The 26,838-nt window shown below is 40.4% G+C and overlaps 1 protein-coding gene across 1 annotated transcript in view; it reads right to left on the bottom strand.

Annotated features, from left to right (window-relative positions):
* Positions 1 to 26,838, bottom strand: part of PLXNA4 (plexin A4) — a 774,189-nt gene that overhangs the window by 32,531 nt on the left and 714,820 nt on the right. The window contains exons 26-28 of the mRNA XM_088468696.1: positions 23,953 to 24,056; positions 14,913 to 15,012; positions 618 to 808 (exon numbers count right to left, since the gene is read on the bottom strand). Coding sequence (XP_088324822.1) covers positions 618 to 808; positions 14,913 to 15,012; positions 23,953 to 24,056 — 395 coding nt within the window. The remainder of the gene's footprint in view (positions 1 to 617; positions 809 to 14,912; positions 15,013 to 23,952; positions 24,057 to 26,838) is intronic.

Here is a 26,838-nt window from a genome sequence, read left to right as displayed (position 1 = left end):
CTCACACTTCTTAAGCTGGGTACATATCAGATGATGTGTACCCAAACCGACTTCGCGGGCGACGCAATACGCACTTGCCAATCCCGGGTCCACAGGGGTAGGGGCGCGCCATGTTGCATTCTGCAGCATGGCATTGTTAGTGACATCCCCCGTCGGCACTGCAGTAGGGCTACCGGGGGATGTTGCTAACGACCTGCGGTACACACTAGATGATGTACTCCATATGTCGTTCCAATCTGCAGGATTGGGCGACATATCGTCTAATGTTTACCCAGCTTTAGATGTAAGCTTAATTGAGCAGGGTCATCTTTGCCTTCAGTCTCATATCATTGTATATTATTGATTTGTTCAATGTTCCCCTCAGTGTACAGTGCTGTGTAATATGCTGGGGCCTCTCTCTTTTAGAGCAGACAATAATGTAATTATTTATACACAGGCTACCCAGTTGCATTTTACATTCTTTACCTAATCTTTTAGAAATAAACAATAGGAAAGAAAAATGTGTGAAAAACAAATGTCAAACAGTGTAAAGTGAATCCTTGAAATCTCTGTACATCGAAATTTACCATGAACACTTCTATGGTTTTCCTGACTATGCCTCAGATATCTTTACGTACCTTTGTAGCTAGTAATCTTGTTAAGTAGATTTCTGACACCATTTTACTTCCTCTGTCTCCTTCTTTCTGGTCTCCATGTTCATGGTTCTTCACTAAATGCCAAACTTTAACCCCACTCTCTAAATCAGGTGTTATCATGGGAGTACGAGAACGGAGGCTGTCAGGACTTCCAGTATACTTGATCATATTCTCTGCAACAGACAGAAACAATTATAACTTATATATGAGAAAGAATACTATTGGGATCATGCAGAACTAATTTTATACAGTATGTACCAGCATCACCACTGAGCTGATAGTGGAAGAGTGGTGCAAGCAAAGGAAAAACTATCAAAGAATACATTAAGCGATCAACATATTAATAATAAGAAAACTTAGTAATTTAAAATATCAGCAGGAGCAAAGAAATGCTCCAAAAAGGGTATCCAAGTAATAATCTGCACAATGTATAGTAAAAACCCAAAAGGACTCTCTAAAAAGACTACTAAAAGGATGTAGTACCCCTACTAAATATATATATTTTTTACTTACATTTCTAACATACATAAAACGAATATATTCCATATAAGAATGTAAGCAATGTAAGCAAGTACACAATGAAATTAAAATGAAACAGTGTTAAAATAATTTAAATTTAAAAATAAAATGAAGAGCTTAAATTAAATCACCCTAAACTAAAATCTAAAGATTTTATACATTTGGAATAATTTCATATACAGTACAGTGTAGGAAAGTAACAGATAGCACAGCATATACTGCAGATATGACTTAGAAGTAATAAGATATAATATATTCTACCCGAGGACATAAATTACTTTCCCAAGCTAACACTACAATGTTATTTCTCCTTGTCCTACATCCCTCCATACTGTATGGTGTCCAGAAAGAAGTGCACTCACCAGTCAGCCATCGACGTTTCGATCCTCACACGGATCTTTGTCAAGATGGTGTGAGGATTGAAACGTTGATGGCTGACTGTGTTTGATCTTATTGCATTAAAAGACATTATGTACTTCAAGACTGGAGAGTGCACCGCTTTCTGGACACTATCTTAATCCCTAGGCAATAGGGCATTGATGTGGCCCCCCAACTAACTGAATATGATGGCGTGAGTGTGGACACTAGTGACTGTTATATATATATATATATATATATATATGTATATATATATATATATGTTTATATATATATATAAATCATACTGTATGTCAATTGTTTTTAGGACAAGAACATCATGGTTCCCTGGAACGTGTTATCTTATTATAAGCTCTGGCCACAAGGGCTGCCTAAAAGAATGATGGGCCACCTGAATACTATTGTTCACGGATCCACCTCTCATTCGGAGAAGAATTTAAAAGATATGACAGCATTTAATTAATGTACTACGGTGTGCTCATTCTCTAATAAGTCCTGCTCAAAAAACAGAAAGACCCACACTCCCTCTTAGCAGCCACCTCCTGCTTGGGAAATATATTGTACCTTGCAAAGTGCAATTAGGCAATCCTTAGGGACCTATCCTTCTTATACTGGTGCTTGTTCTAAGACTAGAACTTCATACCTCGACATAATGGAGCGTTTGATTTCCTTAATCACTCATCTCTACCTGTTGGCATTATGTTGTTCTTGAAGAATTCGAGCGATTGCTGAATTTCCTTAGTTTATTAAAAAAGATGTAACAAAATGTTCTGTGAAAATTTACATACAAATTACAGTTTGAAGATGATCCCCAAAGTGAACATCACAAGGTCACTCACTTTACGAATGATCTGTAAAGGGATGGTCACCGTATCTGCTAATCAATACTAAATCTAACATGGAGCAATCAATCCTCATCATATCTAATGAAAACAAAATGCAGTCCTCGTTTACACATTTCTTTATGAATGCTAGAATATTATAGATTTTAAGCTTGAAACTATCCATTCTGGTTAAATTCACAGAGAATAAAGCATGACAGAGTGGAATGACTAACTGAAATGAAAGTAAATACACTGCATATATGTGGAAATAATAATTGCAATGGTGTATATTGTTTTCTTTTCAGGATCGATCCTTAGGACAAGAAGCACAGAATAGTATCAGCTACTAAATCTAAGGCTGGGTACACATTAGGCGATATGTTGTTTTGAGGCAAATTGTAATGATATATCGTTCACATCACATAGTGCGTACGCTCATCTGTGTGTGCCTCATTCATTGCATCTTCCCATCACGTCAGATAGGATGATGCAATAAACAACACCATGCTGTTAATTGCAGCATAAAACGGCACATTGCTCCATCATACACAGCATCGTACAGTGATTATGGACGGCGATATGTATCGATCCATTGCGTCGTCCCGTTGTTAAATACTATGGGCCTGATTCAGAGGCGCTCGCTATTTGCGAGCGCACGCTCTGAATCAGGGCGGGGAGGAATTTTTTTTTTTTCCCTGTCCGCTCGCAAAGCTGTGGGTGCCCACCCACAGCTAGTGCGAGCGGGCAGGAGATGGTTGCGATTATCGTGACCATCGGGCTTGCGAGGAGACCGAGTGGACTTCCTGCTCTAGTAGAGCAGGAAGTCCATGACTGACATCACGAGTGATGTTAGTAGGTCCGCCCACAAACGGCAGGCGTTCCTTCAGGTATGCCTCAGTTTGTTCAGCCTCCCCCCCCCTCCCCGCCTACAAAACGGGGCGAGCTGTCGTTCGACAGCTGCCTCATTTTGTTGCGAGCCCCGGAGTGAGTGATTTCTCACTCGCTATGGGGGTTGCGCACGCCACGCGTGTGCACTGGGCCACCATCATCCCGCTTGCGAGCATATTGCGCTTGCGAGGGGGTCTGAATCAGGTCCTATATATCTAACCAAAGTATGTTGCTGCAGCAGTGTAATTAAAGGTAGAAGCAGCAAAATGCATGAGGAAGTAAAGATGGGATAAATCCAACATATGTGGGTAAACAATGCTGTGATTGTAAGCTCTCATGAGCAGGGCCCTCTTCTCCCATATACCATAATTTCTTCCACACTTCCTACAGTACAAGGGCACCAAACATTTGAGTTCCACCCTGTTGTATATTTGGGCATTATGACTGCTAATGCAGCAATGTTTATAAACCTTGTCCATGTTCTGCAATGTTTTGTACTGTAAGTCACATTTTTCTTATTTTGTCCTTACTGTTTCTATTTATGTACTTTGTATGGCACTGCAGAAAACTTGTGGCACCATATAAATAAAGGAAAGTAATAATAATAATAATAATAATAATAATAATAATCATATAAAAAGAGTTAGGGTTAGGCTGCAGTGGGGAGGGTTTAGGTTTAGACTGCAGGGAGGAGGGTTAGGTTTAGACTGGGGGGAGGTTTAGACTGGAGGGTTAGGTTTAGGCTGCGGGGAGGGAGGGATTTAGAGGTAGGGTTAGGATACTTACCTGCAGTTGTCAGTATCCTATCCCTGTCGGGATGCCAGCTTCGAGATTTTAACTGCCGGGTTCATGAGCGCTGGCATCCCGTACCCAACTCGTATAACAGATATACTGATTTGAAATTAGACTGTTTCATTGGTATTAGCTTAATTTAGGGAATAGCTTAATTTAGCAGTTACTGTGTGTATGAAGGTGACCTTCCTGACAAGAGAAATACGTCTTCAAGAGCAATTAAAACCTATTAACTAAACTTGGTATTGTAGTTTTGTTATGTTTGACTTACACAATGGTTAATAGCACTTATTATTTTAATCTAAGCCACTGCAAGAATACAGCATACATATGAGCAAGAGGTAGAGCTCTGTATAGAAGTGACAATCATAAACCACTTCTTTTGTAGTGCTGCACTACTGTACTATTGGTTACAATTCAATGAAAATAATAAGCAGACATGAAAAAATACAATGGTAGCTTTAATGCCAAACTATAAAAGAATTCTAAAATAATTATAGTAAGGAATTAAAAATGTAGTATAATTAGTCTGAAACCAACTGATCTGCTTTTATAAAAACATGTTGTGATTGTGTAAACTATATATGTATTGGCATGTGGATGGCAGTTTGCGATGGCTCCACTTTAGATCAGCTCTATGTCCTATCGCCCACATAATCTTCTTCTGACAAATATAAAACAGCTAAAAATGTGTGAAAGCAGTGAGATAGGTGGTGCTGAGGACTGTCATCGCACCCAAGACAGGGCTGTTTCAAGGAATTTTCAACTGTAATACCATCTCTCTTCAGGGTCTGGACACACTAAGCCTCCATACAATACAGTATATATGGAAAGACAATATGGACCAACCAGTTTAATCCAGTCTCACTATACATAATTTTGATATGTTAGACCAGCCTACAGTACCTACCTTCTATCAATTAGAAAGTACCAGTGGAGGTTAGCAATGTCCAGCATAGTAGTCAATGACCAATTATTTAGCATACTGCCTGTGCTTGGTTTGCAGCACTGAGCATCAAGTGTGCCATTCTGCTCCATAGCAAATTTCCCAATCCTGGGTCCCAATCTATACAGCGTCAGTCAAGTACCTTCTTCTCTGGGTGCTTTAATGAACAAGTCACCCAAGGGTGGCTATGTTCTTACTTTAGAATGTAAGCTCTCACGAGCAGGGCCCGCTTCCCTCACAAAGACACAAGGGCACCTAACACTTTATTACTGACTCCCTGCTGCTTATTTTGAGTGTTCTGATCGCTTATGCAGCAATGTGTATAAACCATGATCTTGTCCTGCATTGTTTTGTACTGTAAGTCACTGGTTTCTTATTCACTTACTTGTTTATGTACTTTGTAAGGCACTGCGGAACACTTGTGGTGCCATATAAATAAAGGATAATAATAATATAGCGATCTTCGTGGATATCTTGATGGCAGCAGCTATTGCCACAACTTATTTATCAACAAGTTTTATCACTCACAACCAGGGGCGTAAATACAGGAGGCAATGGAAGGTGGTTGCCTCCAGGCACCAGTCCTGAAGGGGGCACACTGAATTCCTCCATTGCTCCAGGGTCTGCTTTATGCACAGGAATAAGTAGGAAGCCCTGGGGACATGTGCCACTGTCCTCCCTCTCCCAGGACCCCCACCATGGAGTTGGGTTGCTGTTAATGGCCCTCCAGCAAGGAACCATACCAAAGTACATAAAGGAGTCGAGGCAAAGGCTGGAGTGCATGGCCCCTCCCTCATTTGTTGGTTCTTCCCCCTCACACATCCTGGACCTGCTCCTTCTGCTGTTGCTGTGGGAGTAGCAAATAGCAAGAATGGAAAATCCTGCTCAGAAACATGTAGTATTTGTGTGCTGGGGTGTTGGTAGTTAATTGTGGGAGGAGTGGGTGTCTAGTTGCTGTTGGCATGGCAGCAAATGCAAGGAAGGATTGTGTGTGGCTTCTGCTGGAAGTGAAAGCAGGGGATAGAGTGTGTGTCTGGGTGCTGTTAGAGTATTAGTAGTGAATGTAGAGGGAAAGGGTGTGTGTCTGGGTGTTGCTGGGGTGTTGGTAGTGAAAGCAGGGGGAGGAGTGGTGTCTGGGTGCTACTGGGGTGTTGTAAGTGAATGCAGTGGGAGGAGAGTGTGTCACTGGGTGCTGCTGTGGTGTTGGTAGTGAATGTGGGTTTGGGGGGGGTTGTGTGAGTGCTGCTGGGACTGGAGTGTTAGTAGTGCATGCAAGCAGAGGGGGTCACCAACAACTATCTCACCTCCAGGCTCCTGGTATGACTTTACACCTATGCTCACAACGAGCGATAAAACTCATTGCGTACGATAAATGATGCTCAAGCCAATTAGCTCCCAAATGTAATTATTTAAACAGATGACGGTTGGGAGCTGATTGGCTGCAGCACCATGTATCATACGCAATAAGGGCCTGATTCAGAGCCGGACACAATTAGCGCTCGCTCGTTCAGAAAAAGGGGGTGGCTATTCAAATGAACCATTCGCTCTTTGCGGTCTGTTGACTCCTCCATGTCTCAACGAGCGAACAAAACTTGCGGACGTTTTTTTGAAAAATACGCCCCCTGGCCTCTCGCATCATACGTCATGTCCGCTATTTGTTAGATTAATCGAGTACATCGATCAGCGTATGAACTGCTCGCTATTCTTGTGGTTGGTTTTTCCTACCGCAATCTTACGAGCAGTTCTGGCTATAAAATAACCCAGTGACGTGGTCAATGACGCTGCTGTATTAATTATGCACACCCATAAAACGCCCGTTTTGACCTTTAAGCACGCCTGTGTTCTTAATTCCACTCCCCGTATTCAAGCACCTTCCCCTGTTACCACCCACATACGCCTCCTCCTGTCACTCAAAGTAGCAGGCATTCGCTATATAGCGAACAAACGATTTTCTGCCGCACTGACTGGTTCGCGCATGCGTATTATAAACCGTACGCATGCGCAGAAGTGCGAACATCGCTCGGAACGAGTGTACTGCCACTTACGAGCGGCTCTGAATCAGGGCCTAAGTTTCATCACTTGTTGTGAGTGATAAAACTCGTTGATAAATGAGGCCCTGTATGTGAAGATTGATGACAAGTGGCTCAGTATATATTAGCGTGTGTGATACCAAAGTAATACAAAGGACAGGCAACTAATCCAAGATGGTAGAAAACCAGTTGAGGGTTGAAGAATGCATCAACAAGCCCAGTAAATTCAAGGATACACTGATGGTCATGCAGCACAGTCACTCACTATTATAGTTGCCAAGGAATTCCTCACCAACAGCTGTAAAAAATATTTCTGCTACAGTATCTTATGAATCAATTCTTCCCTACACTTCTTAAGGTGCGTATCCACTTGGTGATTAAAATGAGCGATTGAACGATAACAACATCGTTATTGCTCATTAATTGTTCATAGATCGTCCAGTAAAATGTCATAAATGACCAGCAATGCGCGCTCTCGCTAATCGTCTTCGACATCGCTCATCGCCCAAACATGACGGGCAACCTGACGATATTGTCAGGTTGACCACGTTCATGGATGAGGGAGGGTGCCTGCACTGAACAGCATATCATTCAGTGTGGGCACTGCACAGTACAATGAACGACTGAATGATAACGATATCGTTATTGCTCAGTCGTTCATTGTCGGGTAGTGGATACGTGGCAGTAGACTGTAACTAAGCTCATTTGTGCATTGCCATCTTTCCCTCATTTCCATGTGTCTTTTGGTTATGACATTTCTTCTGGATTGTAATTTTGTATCTTACTTATTTATGAACATAAGCAGCTACATGCTTAAACTCTGGGAGGGAGGCACTGTATGGTAAATATCAGGCACAAAGCACTGGCCCAAGGGCAGCAGCTAAATACAGTTTTAGGTATAGAAGTCAGGGGCTGATTTATCAAAATACAAAAGTGCAGACAGTAAACCCCATTGAGGTATGTGTTTACCCAGCAATTAGGCAGTACACCTGAATCTGGTAATGCCATTCTCAGATGTTTAAATAATTTGTATTTATTCTGAAAACAGACAGGTTCTAATTAGTTACACAGACGCCACTGTACTGTACCGTAGTTCACTAGCATGGCGCTGCTATTTTTATTTGAGCCGCTAAACTATATTTACTAACTTTTCTGTGGTTTTGACCATGAAATTTAAAATGACATATTAAATGCAAAAACTTCCTGTAATGTCTTTTTTAATTTATCTTCATCAGACTGAAGTACGCCTTAAATTTATCTCAGGTATCCATTGGAATACATGAACCACAGTTTGAGAATCTGGGTTAACCAAACAGAATCCCATTAAAGTAGCTGATAAGCCAACAGCTGAGATTGTGTTCAAATCACGGCCTTTTATACAGTGAAAAGGTTTTGCTTCACCTATTCACAGTTTATATTTCCTCTTGTGCATATAACTAAAGCTAATTGTACCAACTGTAATGGTGGAGTTTGGGGACCTCTGGCATATGGGCCACCTTCATCCACTTGATCTATCTATTTTTCAAAATATGTTTATTCAGATCTATACAAACATGTGACATAATGAAAGGCTCAATACAGGTTGCATTTATCAAGTACATTCTAAAAGATGATAGGTAGATGCTGATTGGTTGCCAGGGGCAACTTCTCCACTCTCACACTTCTCCACTCTTTTCACTGCTTCATACATCTACCCCTATATGATGACAGGGAACACAATGTAGCATTTGCACAATGCTGTTATTTATTGGTAAATGACCACACCTGTGCGAGATTTTTAGGAAAGCCCTGTGCTACAGTACAATATATGGCTGTCCTGATTTGCGCAAGATTAGTGAGGACATTATAAATGAGGCACTGGATGCGATTTTAACCCCATTGAATCATATAACCTCTACATTTCTTTACAACTGTAGGTATGACAATTCATAATTTCAGAACACTTTCCTTCCTCAGACCTTCAAAAGGGCAATAATAAAACAAGAAGACACTTATAGCCTAATTGAAGGATTCATACAGTACAGTACATCCCAATGCAGCGAGGTCATTATACAAAAATGGGGAAGCACCCACTGCTGTATTTATTATGGCACTGCTCGGCTGAATAAAATTAATACTGCTAATTACACTCCTGTAAAGTTTAACCATGTTTAATGATGTATTTTATATGGTTATTAACACACAGCAACATTACTGATGATTCTCACATTGACTTAAAGTGCACTGTTAATGCATCCTGAGCTTCATTATAATTACCGGGTAAGTGTCATGTTCATTTACACACCGACTGCTGTATATGGAAATTAATGATTATTTCTCATCCTCCAACTTTTTCCCCAACTTGGCAATAACAAGGATTGTAAGGGGAAAATATCTTTGAAAAGGTCACAGTGTCTTTCATTAATTGCAGTAACACTTCAGAAATTAATATTAATGAGACTTCTTGGCTCATTCGCATCAGTGGTTGCTGCTCCCCAGGAGATTAAGTGACTGCAGTATTTCTGTTATCTGCATCGGGGGAAGAATTAGAATGTCCGTGTTCCTGGAGAAGTGGTAACAAGGAACCTGCGTTTGTACTATATGTTGCTAGTTGTACACAACTACAAATAAGTCATTTCCCAAGCTATAGCCTTGATACATTCTAAAGCAACTGATGTATGAAATGTAACTGAGCCCACTGAGTGCACTTATGAGTGAGAAAGCACTAAATTAAAAGATGTTCAACAAGCAAAATAGACTATGAAAATCTAATTATTCATTAAAACGTATTTCTTAAGCCAAATTGCATTTAATTTTTGATGTCCTGTTCTGCAGTATTTCACAGTAATATCGTCATATAGTTTTTTCCTTTGTATCACAATCATATTGTAACTGCTCAGTAAGGGGTCTATGCATTTAATATGTAGTGATAAGACCGATTTTTATTGCCATTTATTACACTGATAAGAAAAAAAAACCACTTACTGCAAATTATGTATCCACTTCTTATCAACTGCACATGGCCATAGCAGCATACATACACCTCTATATGGACATGAAATGGGCATTTCATGGTGTCAACTGGGTGGAAACTGGACATTTGCAGGGAGAGAACTGTGTCATGTGAGTGTCATGTGAGTGTCATGTGAGTGTCATGGCATGTTGCTAGAGTTGTGTCATGTTCTGAGTTGTTAGTATACTGAGAAGGCACCTGTTTCAGGTGTATCTCTTGCACCCAGCATAGCGTAGGTGTAAGTGCTAATACTAGTGATGGCAGCTGTGCCTGCATGAGGGAAACACAGTAGGTGTGCGACTGTATGCAGAAATACATGTGCATAGTCACATTAGCACGCCCTTAGCAATATATTCACATCCGCATGTTACTCAGAACCAGGCCCAACTAATCTGCAAAGAATGTTCCCTTCCATTTCTTAATAAAGCTCACATAGAGATAGTAACACAAATAACTGTGCAGGACTCACTGCCCCCTGTGCCGGCCCCACACCCAATCCTGTGACATCACACAAGACGGTGGTGGTGGCACTAGAAAGCGGAGAGCTGTCTGGATGCTTTGGGTGTCTACACATTGCAGCGTGTGTGCCTGGAGCATCATTTGGATACTCCAGGCAGCACTGAGGCAGCGCCACTGGCCACAGGGTACCGTTCCTGGCACCTTGCTAACTAGATGTAGGGGTTGTGGTGCAATGACTGTGCTGCCCCTCCCTATGGCCCTGACAAAAGTGGTATGTAAAAGACCATCTTCAAACAAACTTATGGAACCTTGAAGGGAAACTATGGCTCCATCCTGCCTTGTGTCACTGTAATTGTGTGGGGTATGTTTTGTGTGGAGCATGTTTTCTTGACACACTGTTACTTAATACCAACTTAGCATTGTTTACATGTTACACTGCTGCTGAACTAATGGAGTATAAATTTGGGGTAGCCAAGAAATTATATCACAGTAGGGGGAACAGACCCTATGCTTTATCCAACTCCATCGTAAATAACTTGTGCTAGCTGCCACAGTGAGGATATTAATTATATCAGATGTTTATGGCAGAAGTTTTTGTAGACACTATATATAATAATATTTCATGACAAAGGGTCTGATTCAGAGATTGACGCTGTTAGCATCACTGCTGCGTCTTTGACCACAGTAGCGATGCTAACATATGCTAATGCAGCAGGAGGCCATCATTGCAGAGCCAAGTGATGCGTCTGATGCAGCATTGGATCATGATTGGCCACAGTCATCACCCACCTGAGTAAGTTTAAGCTTACTCAGAATGGACAACGGAACTGCTCAGACAAGGCTAGGAAATCTACATTGTAAGATGTAGACCCTGGCCTTGGCAATCCTACAATATAGGGGCAACATGCTTCCAATTTGTAAAATGCCCCCCGTTGCCAGCCCCTCCCCTGCCCCCAAATAGCTGCAGCATGTCAATCATGCTGCAGTTAGGGAGCAGTGTGAGCGAACTCGCAGGTGGAGGCCTGCACATGTTCAGTATACATCCTGCACATGCGCAGTGCTCCCATTGTCGGTGGTGTTACCATTGGGTTTGCGTACATCTCTGAATGAGGCCCAAAGAGGTAATCCAACACTAATAAATATGTACAGAAGTGCTCCGGCACGCGTAGCTTCAATATTTGCACGCACCACTTCTGTCTATATAGGGATCCTATGGATTACGAGGGCACCGGGCGCTATATTATGGACTATTAGGAGTGAGTGTCAATCACCTGTGTATGTTGATAGATAGATAGATAGATAGATAGATAGATGATATATATATAGATAGATAGATAGATAGATAGATAGATAGATAGATATTTCCTCCCTCTACTGCAAAAAGCAGAAACTCATTGACAGCTGTTAGGGGTAATGAACAGGGTGCTATTTAAGCTTGCTATGACATCACTAAAAATGACCCTATTATGTTTTATGTACTGTAATGCAGCTGAAATACCTATACTAGCATGGGTATTGCATGTCAATCATTTTGTTACATAAACAATCCCAGTGATGCAAGGTTCAAATCAGCTTTTACAAACAAATAATTTTTAGGACAATAATCATGACATTATACTACTAAACTCTGCAGTTATGTACAAAACTGTAAACAACTCCTAGATGTAATGTTTTTGAATGCAACCTACACCTCCCATAGACAGTGGATATAATTGTAAAATGGTATTCATGAATGGGAGCATACAGTAGTTGGCACTGAACCCTGACTCATCACGTGGCAGATACTGAAAGAAGGCAAGAGACCAATATTTTGTTCAGTAGCTCTCTTAGTAAATAGGGAAAAAACTTTGTTTCAGTCAGTGGGTTAATGTACCAGAGGAGATTAATTGAAAAGTTCAGCCAAGCTCTCTGTGCAGATATGTTGACATCACGAATGCCTCATTACATTTGGTCTTGTAAGTGGCAGTCTTAGCAAAGAGGTTGGGGGTTTAAAAGCAGAACCTAATGATCCTTAAGATGTTTTCAGACATAGTGTGTCAGTAATAGCTAGCTTGTAGGTTCTCCTGGATTCTTTTTACAAACAATTTAATAGTTGTGTTAAAGAAATATAGGGAGCCATTCTTGTTGGAGCAGTGCTGCAGACTTTGCGACACACAATGGCAAACTTTCAGGGGCAGTGTAAAAGTGATAAAGTCTTCCTTCTGTAGGGGAGGTATACAAATAATTGAGAGCATTAAGGGCCTGATTCAGAGCTGAACGCTCTGACCAGAGCGCTCGCTCTGAATCAGGGCCCTCCTCCATGAAAATGGAGCGGCCTCCTGGCCGCTCGCATAGCTGTGGGTGACCACCCACAGCATATGCGAGCGGCCAAAAAGATGGTCGCGATGGTCTTGACCATTCGCGACCATCGGACTTGCGACGGAGATCCTGCGGTAGGGTCTCCCTGCCACAAGCCCTGGAGTGATTTTGGCTCTATCAGAGCCAAAATCACTCCCACTGACATCACTAGTGATGTCAGTGGGGCCGGCTTCAGACGGTAGGCGTTCCTATGGGAATGCCTCCGTCTGGCAGGCACGCCCCCGGCACGCCCACCAAAGGGGGTGTGCTGTCAATCAACATAGACAGCATGCCCCCTTTGGTGCGAGACCCGGAGTGATGGAAAGCCCGTCGCTCCCCGGGTCTCGCGCATGCGCACGAAGGAGCTCCCTCCGTCGTGCGCATGCGCAGTGGGGAACATCGACCCGCTTGCGAGCGTACTGCCACTCGCGAGCGGGTCTGAATGACCCCCTAAGTCTTCACTACTTTACACACTTAACCAAAGCTTTTCATGGATTTTTGAAACAAACAAAGCAATACATATAATCAAATGTATATAAAAACCCCAAAGACTTTACAATATATACAAAACACGCAATGCCATTTTCACCTTACTGTATAAGTAGCAAAACTAAAGGCACACATTCACTTAGCGATAATACTGAGCGATTGCACGATTATGACATCGTAATTGTGCAATCGCTCAATAATCGTGCACTTTTATGTCGAAAACGACATCAATCATCGCACGAAAATGCTGTAGAACCTGACAATAACGTCAGGTTGAGCATGGTAGTGGATGATTCATGTGCTTACACTGAATGACTGAACGTTCAGTATATGGCACAGCACAGATTGACAAACGACTGCACGATTACAATGTTATAATCGTGCAGTCGTTTTCATGTCTGCAAGTGGATGTGTGCCAGTACAGTTAAAGTAAGCTCCACCCTGAGTAACATTTCCATAAAATCTCTTCCATCTTCAGCAGAAATACGATAGCCAGCTCATGGAATAACCACAACTGTGGCATCCACCACATATTCTTAAGTATGAAAGTAACTTGCAGTATTTGGTACCTGTGAACAGAACCACCTCTATTGCTGCCATGTTGTAAATGTGATATTAGAAAAATGGTCCACCCTTCTTATTGTGTAAAAAGATCTTAAACATTATGATGGAAAACATAACAACAATGTAAATGAAAGCTACCGGTGCACACATTTTATATTGCTTTCTGCAATCAAACTCATTTTATCCATGAGTAGTAAAGGACATAAAACTTGTGTTAGCTATCATACGAGAAAACTGCATTGAAATTGACATTTACTATCCACTGTACGAGCATTACACTCATACTGTATAACAAATCAAAGTGGATAATAGCTACTGTCATAGTCAATTAATATTCCAGCAAACTGAGCCTGGTTTGGGCATCTGATGGGTATTCTCCTGGCAGTTTGTGCCTCTTCCCGGTAATTTAACGTGGCACAACAAGAACAACCAAAGTGCACTGAATCAATGTCTCACACCCTGATCCTAATACAAACATCACCCAAGCTTGTGTAATTGTGTCTTTGCTTCAAGCAGATAAGTCTGTTGTGTGATGCTAAGAAATAATGATGCCTGGCACAGTTTACAGCAAAAAGATAAAATAAAATTGCTCAGTGTAATAGTGTGTGACAAGAACTCAGTCATGGGTAGGATTTTACATGTTCCTTTCTAGAAGTTCACATCATTTATTAATCTTAAACATATAGTTTAACGCAGCCGACTCCTCGGAAAAATTAGTAGTTTGTAATTGTAGATTTTCTGTTATGTTAAATTAACAGAAATTCAGGTTTCAGTATAAACCATAGATCTAAAGTCAGACACTTTTTAACATATGAAAAGAACACACATACAATGTTAATAAAATAAAATAATAGTGATGTTTGTCCTTCATGTCAGACTCCGTGGTCAGCAATGTAGACTCAAATTTGGACACTAAAAGGTTTAAATACAATTCGTAAGTAAGATATGTAAATAAAATACTGTTTGCGAACTTCAAGCATTTTTCTCTTTTGTACATATTATTATCCATACCATGTAATCATCGCTCATTTATATTCAAGACCACAAAAAGTTTCTCACCATATCTACTGGCAGATGTCCTGGATACTGTAGAATTATTTACTGCATTGTAAGCTGTGACTTGCTTCGATATTAATGCAACCACTGAGCCATCTAGGACCTGTTGAAAAATAAACATATATGTGAATCTTAGCAAACTGTTATCTTACTTTATTTTCACCAGATTCACAGTACAATTTGGTGTTTACTGGGTGGGGATGCAGAACAAAGGGACCATGAGGACTCAATCTCATCCGTCCAGTAATGGGCAAAAACTTATTTCAATATGGTCTGTGCTGGATTTCCCAATAGGCATGTGAGGGTGCCACTAGCTGGAGGCGGCAAGCAGTCCACCTGAGTATTCCAGTGCCCTAATTCAGCCACAGATTTTTGTTGAGACAGAACAGAGATTACATCCCTGTGATAAACCAGGAGGAGTCTCAGAAACGCATATGCAGTCCAGGAACCCTTAAGAATGCTTTTGTATTAGGGAGAGTCTCAGGAGTATTCCATGTGCAATCCAGGAGTACGGAAAAGGAATTTCTTAGCCCATGATGAGACGCCTGCAAAAGGACAAAAAAAACCTCCAGGTAGCTGGAAGGGGTTAAGCCTCGCCAGAATCCGGAGAAAAAAGAGGAGAGCAGACATCCAATAATATTGTGCCTAGGGGCAGCTTTCCCCTAAAACCGCCCCTAAATATGGTCTTTGGTTGACAAGATTTCCCATCTTGAGTCAAGTTTGACCTGTCATGAAAATTCAAAATGATCACTTTGGGTTGCATATGTGTTTCAGCTTATATAGGCTTGGTGACAAGAGAATGCCTAGGTTTTCCGATAAACATTTGAGGCTAATTTTAGTAATTTCTTATATGGTATTACACTGTGTGGCTTTAAGGTGCATACACACGGGACGATCTGTTCAGCGAATGATATCGCTGAACGATCTCCCTTGAAATTCCTGGTGTGCTGGATGAACGATATTGTTCATCCACACACCAATGATATTACCAACGACCAACAATCGTGGATCCCTATAGGGAATATAACGATATTGCCCCGATATTGCATGTTTGAATGGCCGATGGACGATATCGTTATCGTCCAGTGGGAGCGCGCATCGTTGGTTGCATACACATTGAACTATATGAACGATATATCATTGAACGATATTGTTATCGTTCATATCGTAATGATTTTTCGCTCCGTGTGTATGCACCTTTAGTCATTTAAACACCACATATCGATGGGACTTGAAGTGTTCTATTGCTTTTTTAAAGCATTATTCCACAAGGTTACTATTCATTTACTATTTGTTTCATGGCAATTATTAAACATTTAACCGGAATGAATAGATATTTTGAGACCATGTGGATTATGATTTTCCCATGAGTGAGAATAGTGCCAATTAAATTGAGGTCCTATAAAGAAATGAATTTGCTATCACCATTAGTCACTAGTACAGATGTCCCCCTTCCCCAATGTAGATGAGTAATGGCATATGTATTATGGTTGCAGTCTGAGCTAGTTTAAAAGAAGCAGTGTGTACATTACATGAAAGTCATTGGTATATATAGTAATGAAAAATAGTATGTCTACTGATTTCCAAGATACAGGTGCACATTAATTAAACAGATAGAATTTATAGGATATACTGCTCTTAAAATGTACATTTTATTACACAATTGTATATTGTGCAGATATCTTATTTAAATGAATATTGCCAAGGTGTTCAATGACAAAATAAATTATAACCTGTTTATGTGTTGTTCTGTATAACAAAATGTCTCAGCCATAGCACAGTGTAATAAAGGGAAATGTCAAAATAATAGACCGCTAAAGAATGTGATTTTGATGTTATTATTGCTTAACTGATAATCCCATTGATTGAAAGCAGTAATACATTTAATCTTGCTGAACTATGCTGCTGTATTAGGCCTGGTACCAGAGGTTGACACACAGCAGGAATCAGCTTTTGCTTTGACTCCTGGGGGTAGATTTACTAAAGTGAGAATTTTTAGAAGTGAGTTTTAGAATTGATGTTGCCCATAGCAACCAATCAGATTCTACTTCACATTTAACTAGCACCTTCTAGAAGATAATAGCTAGAATCTGATTGGTTGCTATGGGCAACATCTCTTCTAAAACTCACTTCTAAAAAACTCTCACTTTAGTAAATTTACCCCCTGAAGTCCTCTAAATATGCAATTTTTACATGTTCTATACAGGATGTTATCAGAGGGCAATGGGTGGTGTACAGGAGATTGTGCTATTAGCAATTCAAAAGACAGACAAACCACAGTAAAAACCCCATCACAGCCACAGGATCATGTCTACTTAAGCTGGGTACACACTGGGCGATATATCGGTCGTTCAATCAAACAGCTGATATATCAAGAGTGCGTCGGCGGGTGTGCACCTCCAATATGTCTGTGGAGGTTCACAGACATACAATATCACATCCGATGTGCAGCACAGAAGATGGCAGATATATCTGCAGATATATCGGTGCACTGCTGGTGTGTACGGGCAACCTGCTGATCTGTACACATGCTGCAGGGACCAGGCGACGAGTGACAGTTCAACTGGGCGGGAAATTTAAATGCCCTCCCAGTTGTCAGGCCCAACACATCGGGCGGATGATTGGTAAGTGTATATGTACTTACCAACCAATTGTCAGACCCCGTTGACCTAGTGCAGGGCTATCTCTTCTATTGGGCTTGTTGGGCAGCTGCCCAAGGGCCCGAAGCTTGTAGGGGCCTGCCAACCCACTCCCCTGCAGCCACGGCCAGTTGGTAAATTTGTGATATTTTTATAAGCCGGCCTGTATTCTGATGTAACCTCCCCCCTCCCCCCCCCTGGTGACGAGTACTCACCTCAGTCCCAGTTTCACTTCATCCGCCGGCTTCAGACCAGTCAGACAGAGTCTCTCTGCATGTGTGGGAGGTCTGATGGGCATGCAGGAGGGTTTCATTTTATTCACCATTTACATTTTTTCCCGTGAATGGGTGGGTAGGGGCCCCAGTGCATTGCTTTGCCCAAGGCCCACACTGCTGTTAAGACAACCCTGACCCGGTCCGACCTATCACAAGGATCTGGATCCCTAATGGCAACATGAGAGTAAAATGAAGCCCTTTATGCTTTTTCTACATTCTTCAAAATATCTGTACACTTTAATCACACTATTATATGACATATCTTTCCACCAACATATTTGTATGGCACAAACATCAATCAGAACCTTTGTTATATTTTATCACTGGATAACTTTTGTATATTTAGAATCTTAGGTTATTATCTTGGGGTCCTACTAACCATCTGCAAACTTTATTTTAGCCTTGAAGATGCTACAGTAATACACAAAAATGATCATAGCAGCATAGACATGGGATGCACTGCGCTCCTTTCCCTAGGATGTTTCAGTGTGTCTAGGATTGTTTATGTTGCTTTCCTGGATACTGGAAGGTCTTTACTGCCAAACTACAAATACAATATTGAAAAAAGAAATTGTGTATATATACACCATTTCTTTTCAGTAATGTACTAAAATTATCATGATGGGAAAATATGTATGTCTCCAGAGGATGCCACACAAGTGTCAAATAACTTCAGACCCTTGTGTGTGAATCCCATCATCACATACTGTACATAAGGCTGCACAATATGTTCTACCAAAGTGCACTGCTTAACTGCATATGCACATTAAGGGGCTGTACTGAATGTCACTGAGCAGAGGTGCATTCCTCACCAGTGTATTCTGTGGATCCTGATGTCAACTTGAAGGCTTCTAAAAATAATGATCAATAGATCACTGTGATAACTGCTCTAGAATACAAACTGTATTTGTAACAAATGTACCGTAAAAAAATGCTTACTGCTGATACAGAAATAACATAGGAACTAGAAAAAAAAGAAAAAAAGATTATTTTAATTAGCATAGTAGTTTATATTTTCAAGTGATGAAGGTGGTTAGCAGTGAGTGAGGCTGGACCAAAAGGCTGTTAATGGAGGGAAGAACTGCTGACATAAAAGATTCACCTAAATCTCCACTCTTATCTCCTCCCCTGACCTTCTCTCCTCTCCAGCTCACTCTCCAACGTTCATCTCTCATCGTAGTATTTTAAAAGCTCTCACAGCAGGGCTCTCTGTCCCCATGTTTGACCCCTAGAACTACCCATGCTCCCTATCCCTTGTCTAAGTCCTATTCAGAGACTCTGAAACTCTATGCTTGACTTTTATTGGGTATAGTTGGTTTATTGATCTGTGTTGTGTCAAGTTACATTTACTGTACTTTATTTATGATATTACAAGTTTGACTGTTACTTTGTATTTATCCTACACAGTACTGTGGACACTATTTAATAATAATACATTGTAAAAACATTTCCCTTGGTCTGTCCCTGATGTACTTTACATATATAAATATATTAGGGATGTGCAGGCTCGGATAGGTTCGAGTTTGCACGTTGAGTTCGGATTTTTCCCTCCAAAAAAACGGAACTCAGAAAGAGGCTAAACGTCATCTTACATGGACGAACATCATCATTCCTGGACTTTTATCCAGGAATGATGATGTTCGTCCATGTTCGTCCATGTAAGATGATAATGGAGGGAAAAATCCGAACTCAACGTGCAAACTCGAACCTATCCGAGCCTGCACATCCCTAATATATATATATATATATATATATATACACACACACACACACACACACACACATACTGTATACACAGGCTCAAAGTTTTGTATGTTGTTTTAATTACAGAAAAATGGGTGATAAAAAGCAATCATACATGTTTGTTGTATAGTTGTTTGCATGATAGAAGAGGTCCAAACATGCTCCTATGGAATTAAATGTATGATTATACATTTGGTTAGCTTATTATAGAGATCATTTATGTCATACAGTATTAATGTAATATTCTGTAATATCAGTTTTGTTAAGGAGAATATACTCCACTGAACCTCTAAGGAATTACCATAATTCCTTATAAATTCACATCTGACAGTAATCACTTTCTAATCTTCTCTCCTAGATTTCCACCCTATGCCAATAGAAAACACCCTGACATTTAATTTAGTGGTAGTGCCTAAAGAGAACCCTGGGCTCTTTTTTGAGAGGCTGGCTAGCTTATCTCTAAAGTTATTTGCACGTAAATGAAAAGAGTTAGATCTGTATCAGTCTATAGGCTGCCGGAGGCAGTGGACAGACAATGCCAGCAGTATGTGGAAGAGAGGCCATTGTGGATGATTGGCAGCTGGGTAACAAGGGAGAGCTTATCTCTGTTATATAGCAAAAATTGTCCGTGTTCCTCTCCTTCAACTACTGCCCTTGTGCATCCCATTTTCTTTCCATCTTTGGACACTGGTTTAATTTTTAGCAATCTTCTTTAATATGCAACCATCCTAAAGGCATGTTGCTCCCATTTACACTATAGCTTCATAGATTGATACACCTTGTAAATGAATAAAAAAATATATATTTTTGTATAATATTTATCAAAAAATCATAAGAGAGAAATGCATATATTTACATGAGCTCTAATCTAATATATTTGTGTCATGGTTAAATCAAGAACATAATCCTTCAATCGATCTTTATTAATAATAATAATAATAATAATATTTATATAACACTTTTCTCATACTAGGATTTAAAGTGTTTACAGTGGGTAAAGTATAATTCCATATTTTAGAACGGGATTTAAAAAATAAATGAACCTACCTCTTACATTATTAACTATCACTTTGACCTAGACAATACGCCAAAACTCTCATCTGGGGCATTATAATCTATTGCCTCAACTACTGTAACCTACTCCTCCCCGGACAGCTGAACTCCTGCTATACCCCTCTTCAGTCTATTCTAAACTCCACAGCTCTCCTCATTTTCCTCACTTGTCGCTCTAACTTTACTACCCTAAGCTTTTATATTAATAAATTGTCAGTCATGTACATTATAATAATACACCTAGCCAGGCATGAGAGACCTTTTAAGGTAGTTATATTACACTTAGCTAGACAGGATGGGAATTACATATAGTTGAATTACACCTAGCCACACAGGAGGGGCATTATTTCCAGTCATATTACACCGAGCCAGACAGGAGGTGCATTACATGTAGTTAAATTATACCTAGCCAAGCAGGAGGGCCATTACTTCTGGTCAGGGCCGTAACTAGGGTAGTGTGACCAGTGCCATGGCACAGGGCACCGCAGGGCAGGGGGCACTGTTTGGGCCTTTCAATTTTCCTGTTTATTATTAATCTCACTTGTGGCTTCCTCTTCTTTTATCCCCAGTATCTCCTGGCCTCTCATAATTCTTCCCTGGCCCTTCCCCATGAGGTTATGGCCTTTTTTCAGGTGCACTATGTTATGTCCCTATTTAAAAAATGAGGAGGGGGGGGTTGCCAATACTTTCTTTGGCACAGGGCACCAACAAGTCTAGTTACGGCTCTGCTGCTGGTACACCTAGTCAGGCAGGACTTGCATTATTTCCAGTTATATTACACCGAGCAAGGCAGGGGTGGCATTACATCCAGTTATATTACACCTAGACAGGTAGGAGAGGCATTGTTTCCAGTTAAATTACACCTAGCCAGTCAGGAGGGGCAATACATCCAGTTACATTACATCTAGCCAGGTAGCAGAGGCATTACATCCAGTTATATTACACCTAGTCAGTCAGGATGGCCAATACATCCAGTTATATTACATCTAGCGAGGTAGGAAAGGCATTACATCCAGTTATAGTACACCTAGCCAGGTAGGAGGGGCATTACATCCAGTTATATTATACCTAGCCACACATGAGGGGCATTATTGCACCCAGCCAGACAGGAAGGGCATTACGTCCAGTTATAGTACACCTAGCCAGACAGAAAGGGCATTATATCCAGTTATAGTACACCTAGCCAGACAGAAAGGGCATTATATCCAGTTATAGTACACCTAGCCAGACAGAAAGGGCATTATATCCAGTTATAGTACACCTAGCCAGACAGAAAGGGCATTATATCCAGTTATAGTACACCTAGCCAGACAGAAAGGGCATTATATCCAGTTATAGTACACCTAGCCAGACAGAAAGGGCATTATATCCAGTTATACTACACCTAGCCAGACAGAAAGGGCATTATATCCAGTTATAGTACACCTAGCCAGACATAAAGGGCATTATATCCAGTTATAGTACACCTAGCCAGACAGAAAGGGCATTATATCCAGTTATAGTACACCTAGCCAGACAGAAAGGGCATTATATCCAGTTATATTACACCTAGCCAGACAGGAGGGACATTAAAGTTACAAAAGTCTAGTGGGCGTGCTACTGCCTTGCTGTACGATCGCCTGCCTTGCTGGGCGTGCATTATATTTGCATATGCTGGGAGCGAGCGAATGCATCTACCGAGAGGGTCTGAATGAGCTCCTGAGTTCCTGTTGAAAATAGCACTGCTTATAGCTTGACAATAACTGGAGAGACACAGGCAGTGGTGGCTAAAGAGGTGGGGCTGTAGCGTAGTATATCCAAATAGGGGAGTCACACCAACTGCCTGTAAAGGTGCATACACACTAGACGATATGCTCCCTGAGCGATATCGTCTAGTGTGTCCCCGGCAGGGTGTGCTCAATGTTGTTCATGACATTGCGCACACCCGCTGAACGATATCATTAACAATATCGTTCAGCGCCGGGCTCTGTCCCCCATTCCCTGACATGCAGCAACCTGACGACATCGTCAGGTTGGCCTGCATGTCAGCCCGATGAACGATGATGACGAACGACCCGCGGGAACGCGCGTCGTCGTTATCGTTCATCTTTTTGGGCTTAAAAATGGACGATAAAGTGGACGACTGAACGATAACGATATCGTTATCGTTCAGTCGTCCACTTTATCGCCCAGTGTGTACGCACCTTAAGTCACGGCCAGTGATGTTGGCAGCATTTGGGGTGGCAGTTAGTGTAGATCCCCTATTTGAATTTTGGACTGGGAGGCGCCACTGGACACAGGTCATTTAATTATCTTTCTGGAAAACCAAAATAACTTCTAAATAACATAATTTGATGGTTTATTACCGTGCCTAAATGAATACAGTATTGTAGGGGTTTTTTTTAGCTTCTTTTACTTAAATTAATGGAAAGTTGACAATAATATTCTTTTCTGTACACCTACGCTCATATATACTGTATGCGGTCTCATTAATGAGAAAGTTAAAAATTTGTTTTTTAATTGCTGGGAATAAAAAAAAATATGAGTTATGTTTGATAAAACTACCATCCTTAAAGCTGCATTAACACATACTGTACTGTAAAATCAAAAGCCAGGGATCAATCACAAATTCCTGGCTGTTCATTGGTCCACTTGCTCACACACCCCCTCCAATAAATGGAGTTGATTTGCTGTTATGACCCAATGTAGACCTTGAAAAATATGACTGTAGAGTAGCCCAAACAGACTGCCTACATATGCAAAATTTAGCACATGTGTAGTCAAATTTGACAAAAGTGATCTAGATGTTTGGTGCACTGGCAGAGTAGCAACTCCAATGCAGATCAATTAGTGCAATTTGGTGGAGACAACATACAGTTTAATACATACCTACATACATGTTACAACAGATATGAGATCGATCTTAACTACTTGTCGGTCCACAGATGTAGAAATACACAGTGGATTTGATTGTAATATAACAAACCAACACCCAAAGCTACTACATGGTGTAAAAAATGGGGGCACTGAAATGTATCTTACATTCTTTTAAAGAATTAGCAAAGACAATAGATTATGAAGCTTACTATACAGTATGATAAAAAATGACTGGACAAGAATTTGATTAGCTAAGAAAATGGTTCTTCAGTGTTTATAAGAAACAGATAACAAAGATTTTATAAAAATTTAAAAAAGGACAAAGGTAAAGATACATTTTCAGATTTCATATGAACAAACATAATGTAAAGAAATATGGAAACAAATGTATTTGATCAGAGGTGCTAACATTTTCTTTAATACACGTGAAATAAACATTTTTTACAAGGTTGCAAATGAGCAGCATGTTTCCCCTACCTGATAGTGTGCAATTACATTGAGTCTCTTCCAGTCATTCTCTATTTTTGTTGTAATATCTTCATCTTGCAGTATCATTCGTGCTCCACTTGCTTGTCTCCATTCTGTAAAGCATAAATCATATCTAAAAATTGCCTATGACTATTAACAGGTTTGTAGTCATGTATACATTATTCATAAATACTTAATAAATGCATCTGAGATCTAAGAGGGAAAAACACGTTCATATCAGGTGAATATAGAAAACAGAGGCTTAGGAGTCTATTCGTTCACCTACTTTTGTAGAAATTAAGTTTTGGGGCCTTTCAACAAAAAGGTAAAGCAGGAGATGGCTTCTGCTCCACGGGAGGTTTCTGTCCTCCCTGAGCTCGCCTTAGGACACCTGCGTTACGGTTTGACAGGTGTACCGCCCCAGTCAAACTCCCCACCTGCCACAGTATTTTAATTATCGGGCTTCGTTCTAAACCCCGTTAATTAACATAATTAATAGACTCCTAAAAGTATTGACTACACAAAGAGGACCTAATACTGAATTGGACAGAGATTGGATGTCAAGTATGTCCTTCCACATTGCGTGCACAGATGAAAATATGCATCTTGCGGTTGACCAACCCCTATCCGTATGCCTGATTTGGTAATAGTCATTATCCTGCCCCTATACTATAATACTGTAGGTGCAAAAGATACACCTGGTAGCAGGCGTCTTTAGGATTACGTCCAACTATGCATTGACCGCAGTTGCGCTGACACACCCTCACTGAGCTCTGCTCTGGGAATGCAATGTTACAACCCAGTCAAGCCTCTTCAGTCGTTCTGCAAGTGTAGATGTGATTGACCTGCAAGATACACTTCAACAGCAGGCAAAAAGTACGTTCAACTCAGACCCAGAAACTCTAGATTCTACAAAATATCCCTTTGATCATGGGCTTCCAGAAATCCCAACAGGCACAGATAACTTTTCATAGGTGTCATGCAGAGTTGACAGCTGGGAATTTTAGAGGTAATTATTTGTGAAAAAATCAGTTCCATTCCATGGAAGCTATTTATTAAAAAATCTAGTATGCCCACGAAAATTAAAATCACTACTGTTGTATATCGCAGCAATAAGGAATATTTTTTGGTGGGTATTTGCCTTGTGAAGTTGCCTGAATGGGCGCTTATCTGATCCCAACAACTTTACAATGGCTAATACCCCCAAAATAATATTCCTTATTGCCACAATATGCAACTATAAGGAATATGTAAAAACTTTTGGGACACAAGATTCGATAAGAGCCCATCCTGACTATCCATGAGAAGTAATGTGAGAGCTTATGTTACAATATCACTTTACTCCCAGGTTCAGACCCATCCAGTCACACATTCAGAACGAAAGATTCATAGTCAATGAAGTCACTTCAGCCCACAGGAGCATAATAGCAAGATTCTCCTCCGGCCAATCTTCCCCCATAGGTAACAGCATTAGACAACGCAAGCGAGTTCTGAAAAGAAAAGCTTTTCGGAGCTTGTAAAATGGATGTCCCCAAAGAAAACTATGGGGACATGTGCTGTGAGCACTGTTACTCACAAAGCAGGATTTATCATCAATATCTCCTCCTTTATAGCTCAGACAAATCTGTATGGGACTTTTTTCTGTCTAAAATATGTGCTAAAAGGCATCTCTGCATGTTTTAAAGTCAGAATTAGTTTGATAAATAGACCACCATAGACCACCATATGAGAAATTCGCTTTGCCATTAGGCACACCTTGTTTATTAGATGACATAGGTGCTGGAGAACTTTTTAGAATGCCATTTAGATTTGATATACAACCTAGTGCATGTACAAATGCACTGGACCAAGTGAGTGCTGTTCATATTTGTTGTTGTATTTTAGCATTGTTGGAAGATCTAATAAAGATTAAAGTGAAGATGTCTTTTGTTATGTTATACATGCCCATGTGACCCTGCTTTTTTGTCCACCCTCGGTTCCATACCAGGCATAATTAGTAGTGAAAATAGTAAATAATTTGTTATTTTTAATGTCTATATTTCTATATATATTGAATATGTTGCTCAGCAAGCATGTCTTTTGGCTAAATGTATGTTATAAAGGATACATTTTTATATTATCAAAACACATTATACTGTAAGGCTGTCGTGACACTAGAGTAAAACACTGACCAACTAAAATTTTCAATGCTAATTACTTAAGGTCAGTGGATGTACTGTTAGAATTTATTGAAAATGGCTAAAGATTCTCTTAGCTTTACTTTCAAGGTGACAATGTATTTGAGACTTGATTAAAAAAGATATTATTGTAGTGGAACGCTTAAAAAGACACCTATTTTTTTTTTATTATAATGTCTTTCTTCCTAATGAATGATCCAATAAACCGCTCAGAAAACCTCAGCTAAAGGTGACCTCCAGCAGGTATTCACATTCACCAAGTATAAGAACAGGAAAGTTTGTCCCGTACATTGTCATCAGATCAGTGAGCTCCTTTAAGCGAGAACACTAAAGACAGACACTCTCCAATCCAATCTGTTTCAGCTCTACCTTGTAGAGAGAGGTAAGTAAAAATCCCATTATCTTTATCTCTCTTCCCAATCAGAAGTGCCGGTGAATGCAAACTCAGAAGACAGCAGCTGTGAACTCTTTATATTTCATTCAGAAGATAGTGTATCTTTCACTGCATACATGAATTGTTGAATTTCTTTACCTCAAGTATTGCAGGAAGCTCCAATTCAGCAAATATCCTGAATAAAAACCAAGGGCACTGACAATAACAAGCCTACCCATTGCTATTTACGTTGGGAAAATATAATGGACAGACACCACATTTTATTGTGAGCCTTGTACCTTGCTTATTAAAATTACAGTAATCATAGAATTGGAGCTGTGCACT

Source organism: Taudactylus pleione, unplaced genomic scaffold (genome assembly GCF_031769625.1).
Source record: "Taudactylus pleione unplaced genomic scaffold, aTauple2 ptg000086l, whole genome shotgun sequence".
NCBI lineage: Eukaryota > Metazoa > Chordata > Amphibia > Anura > Myobatrachidae > Taudactylus > Taudactylus pleione.
This window is presented reverse-complemented; position numbering and strand designations above follow the sequence as displayed.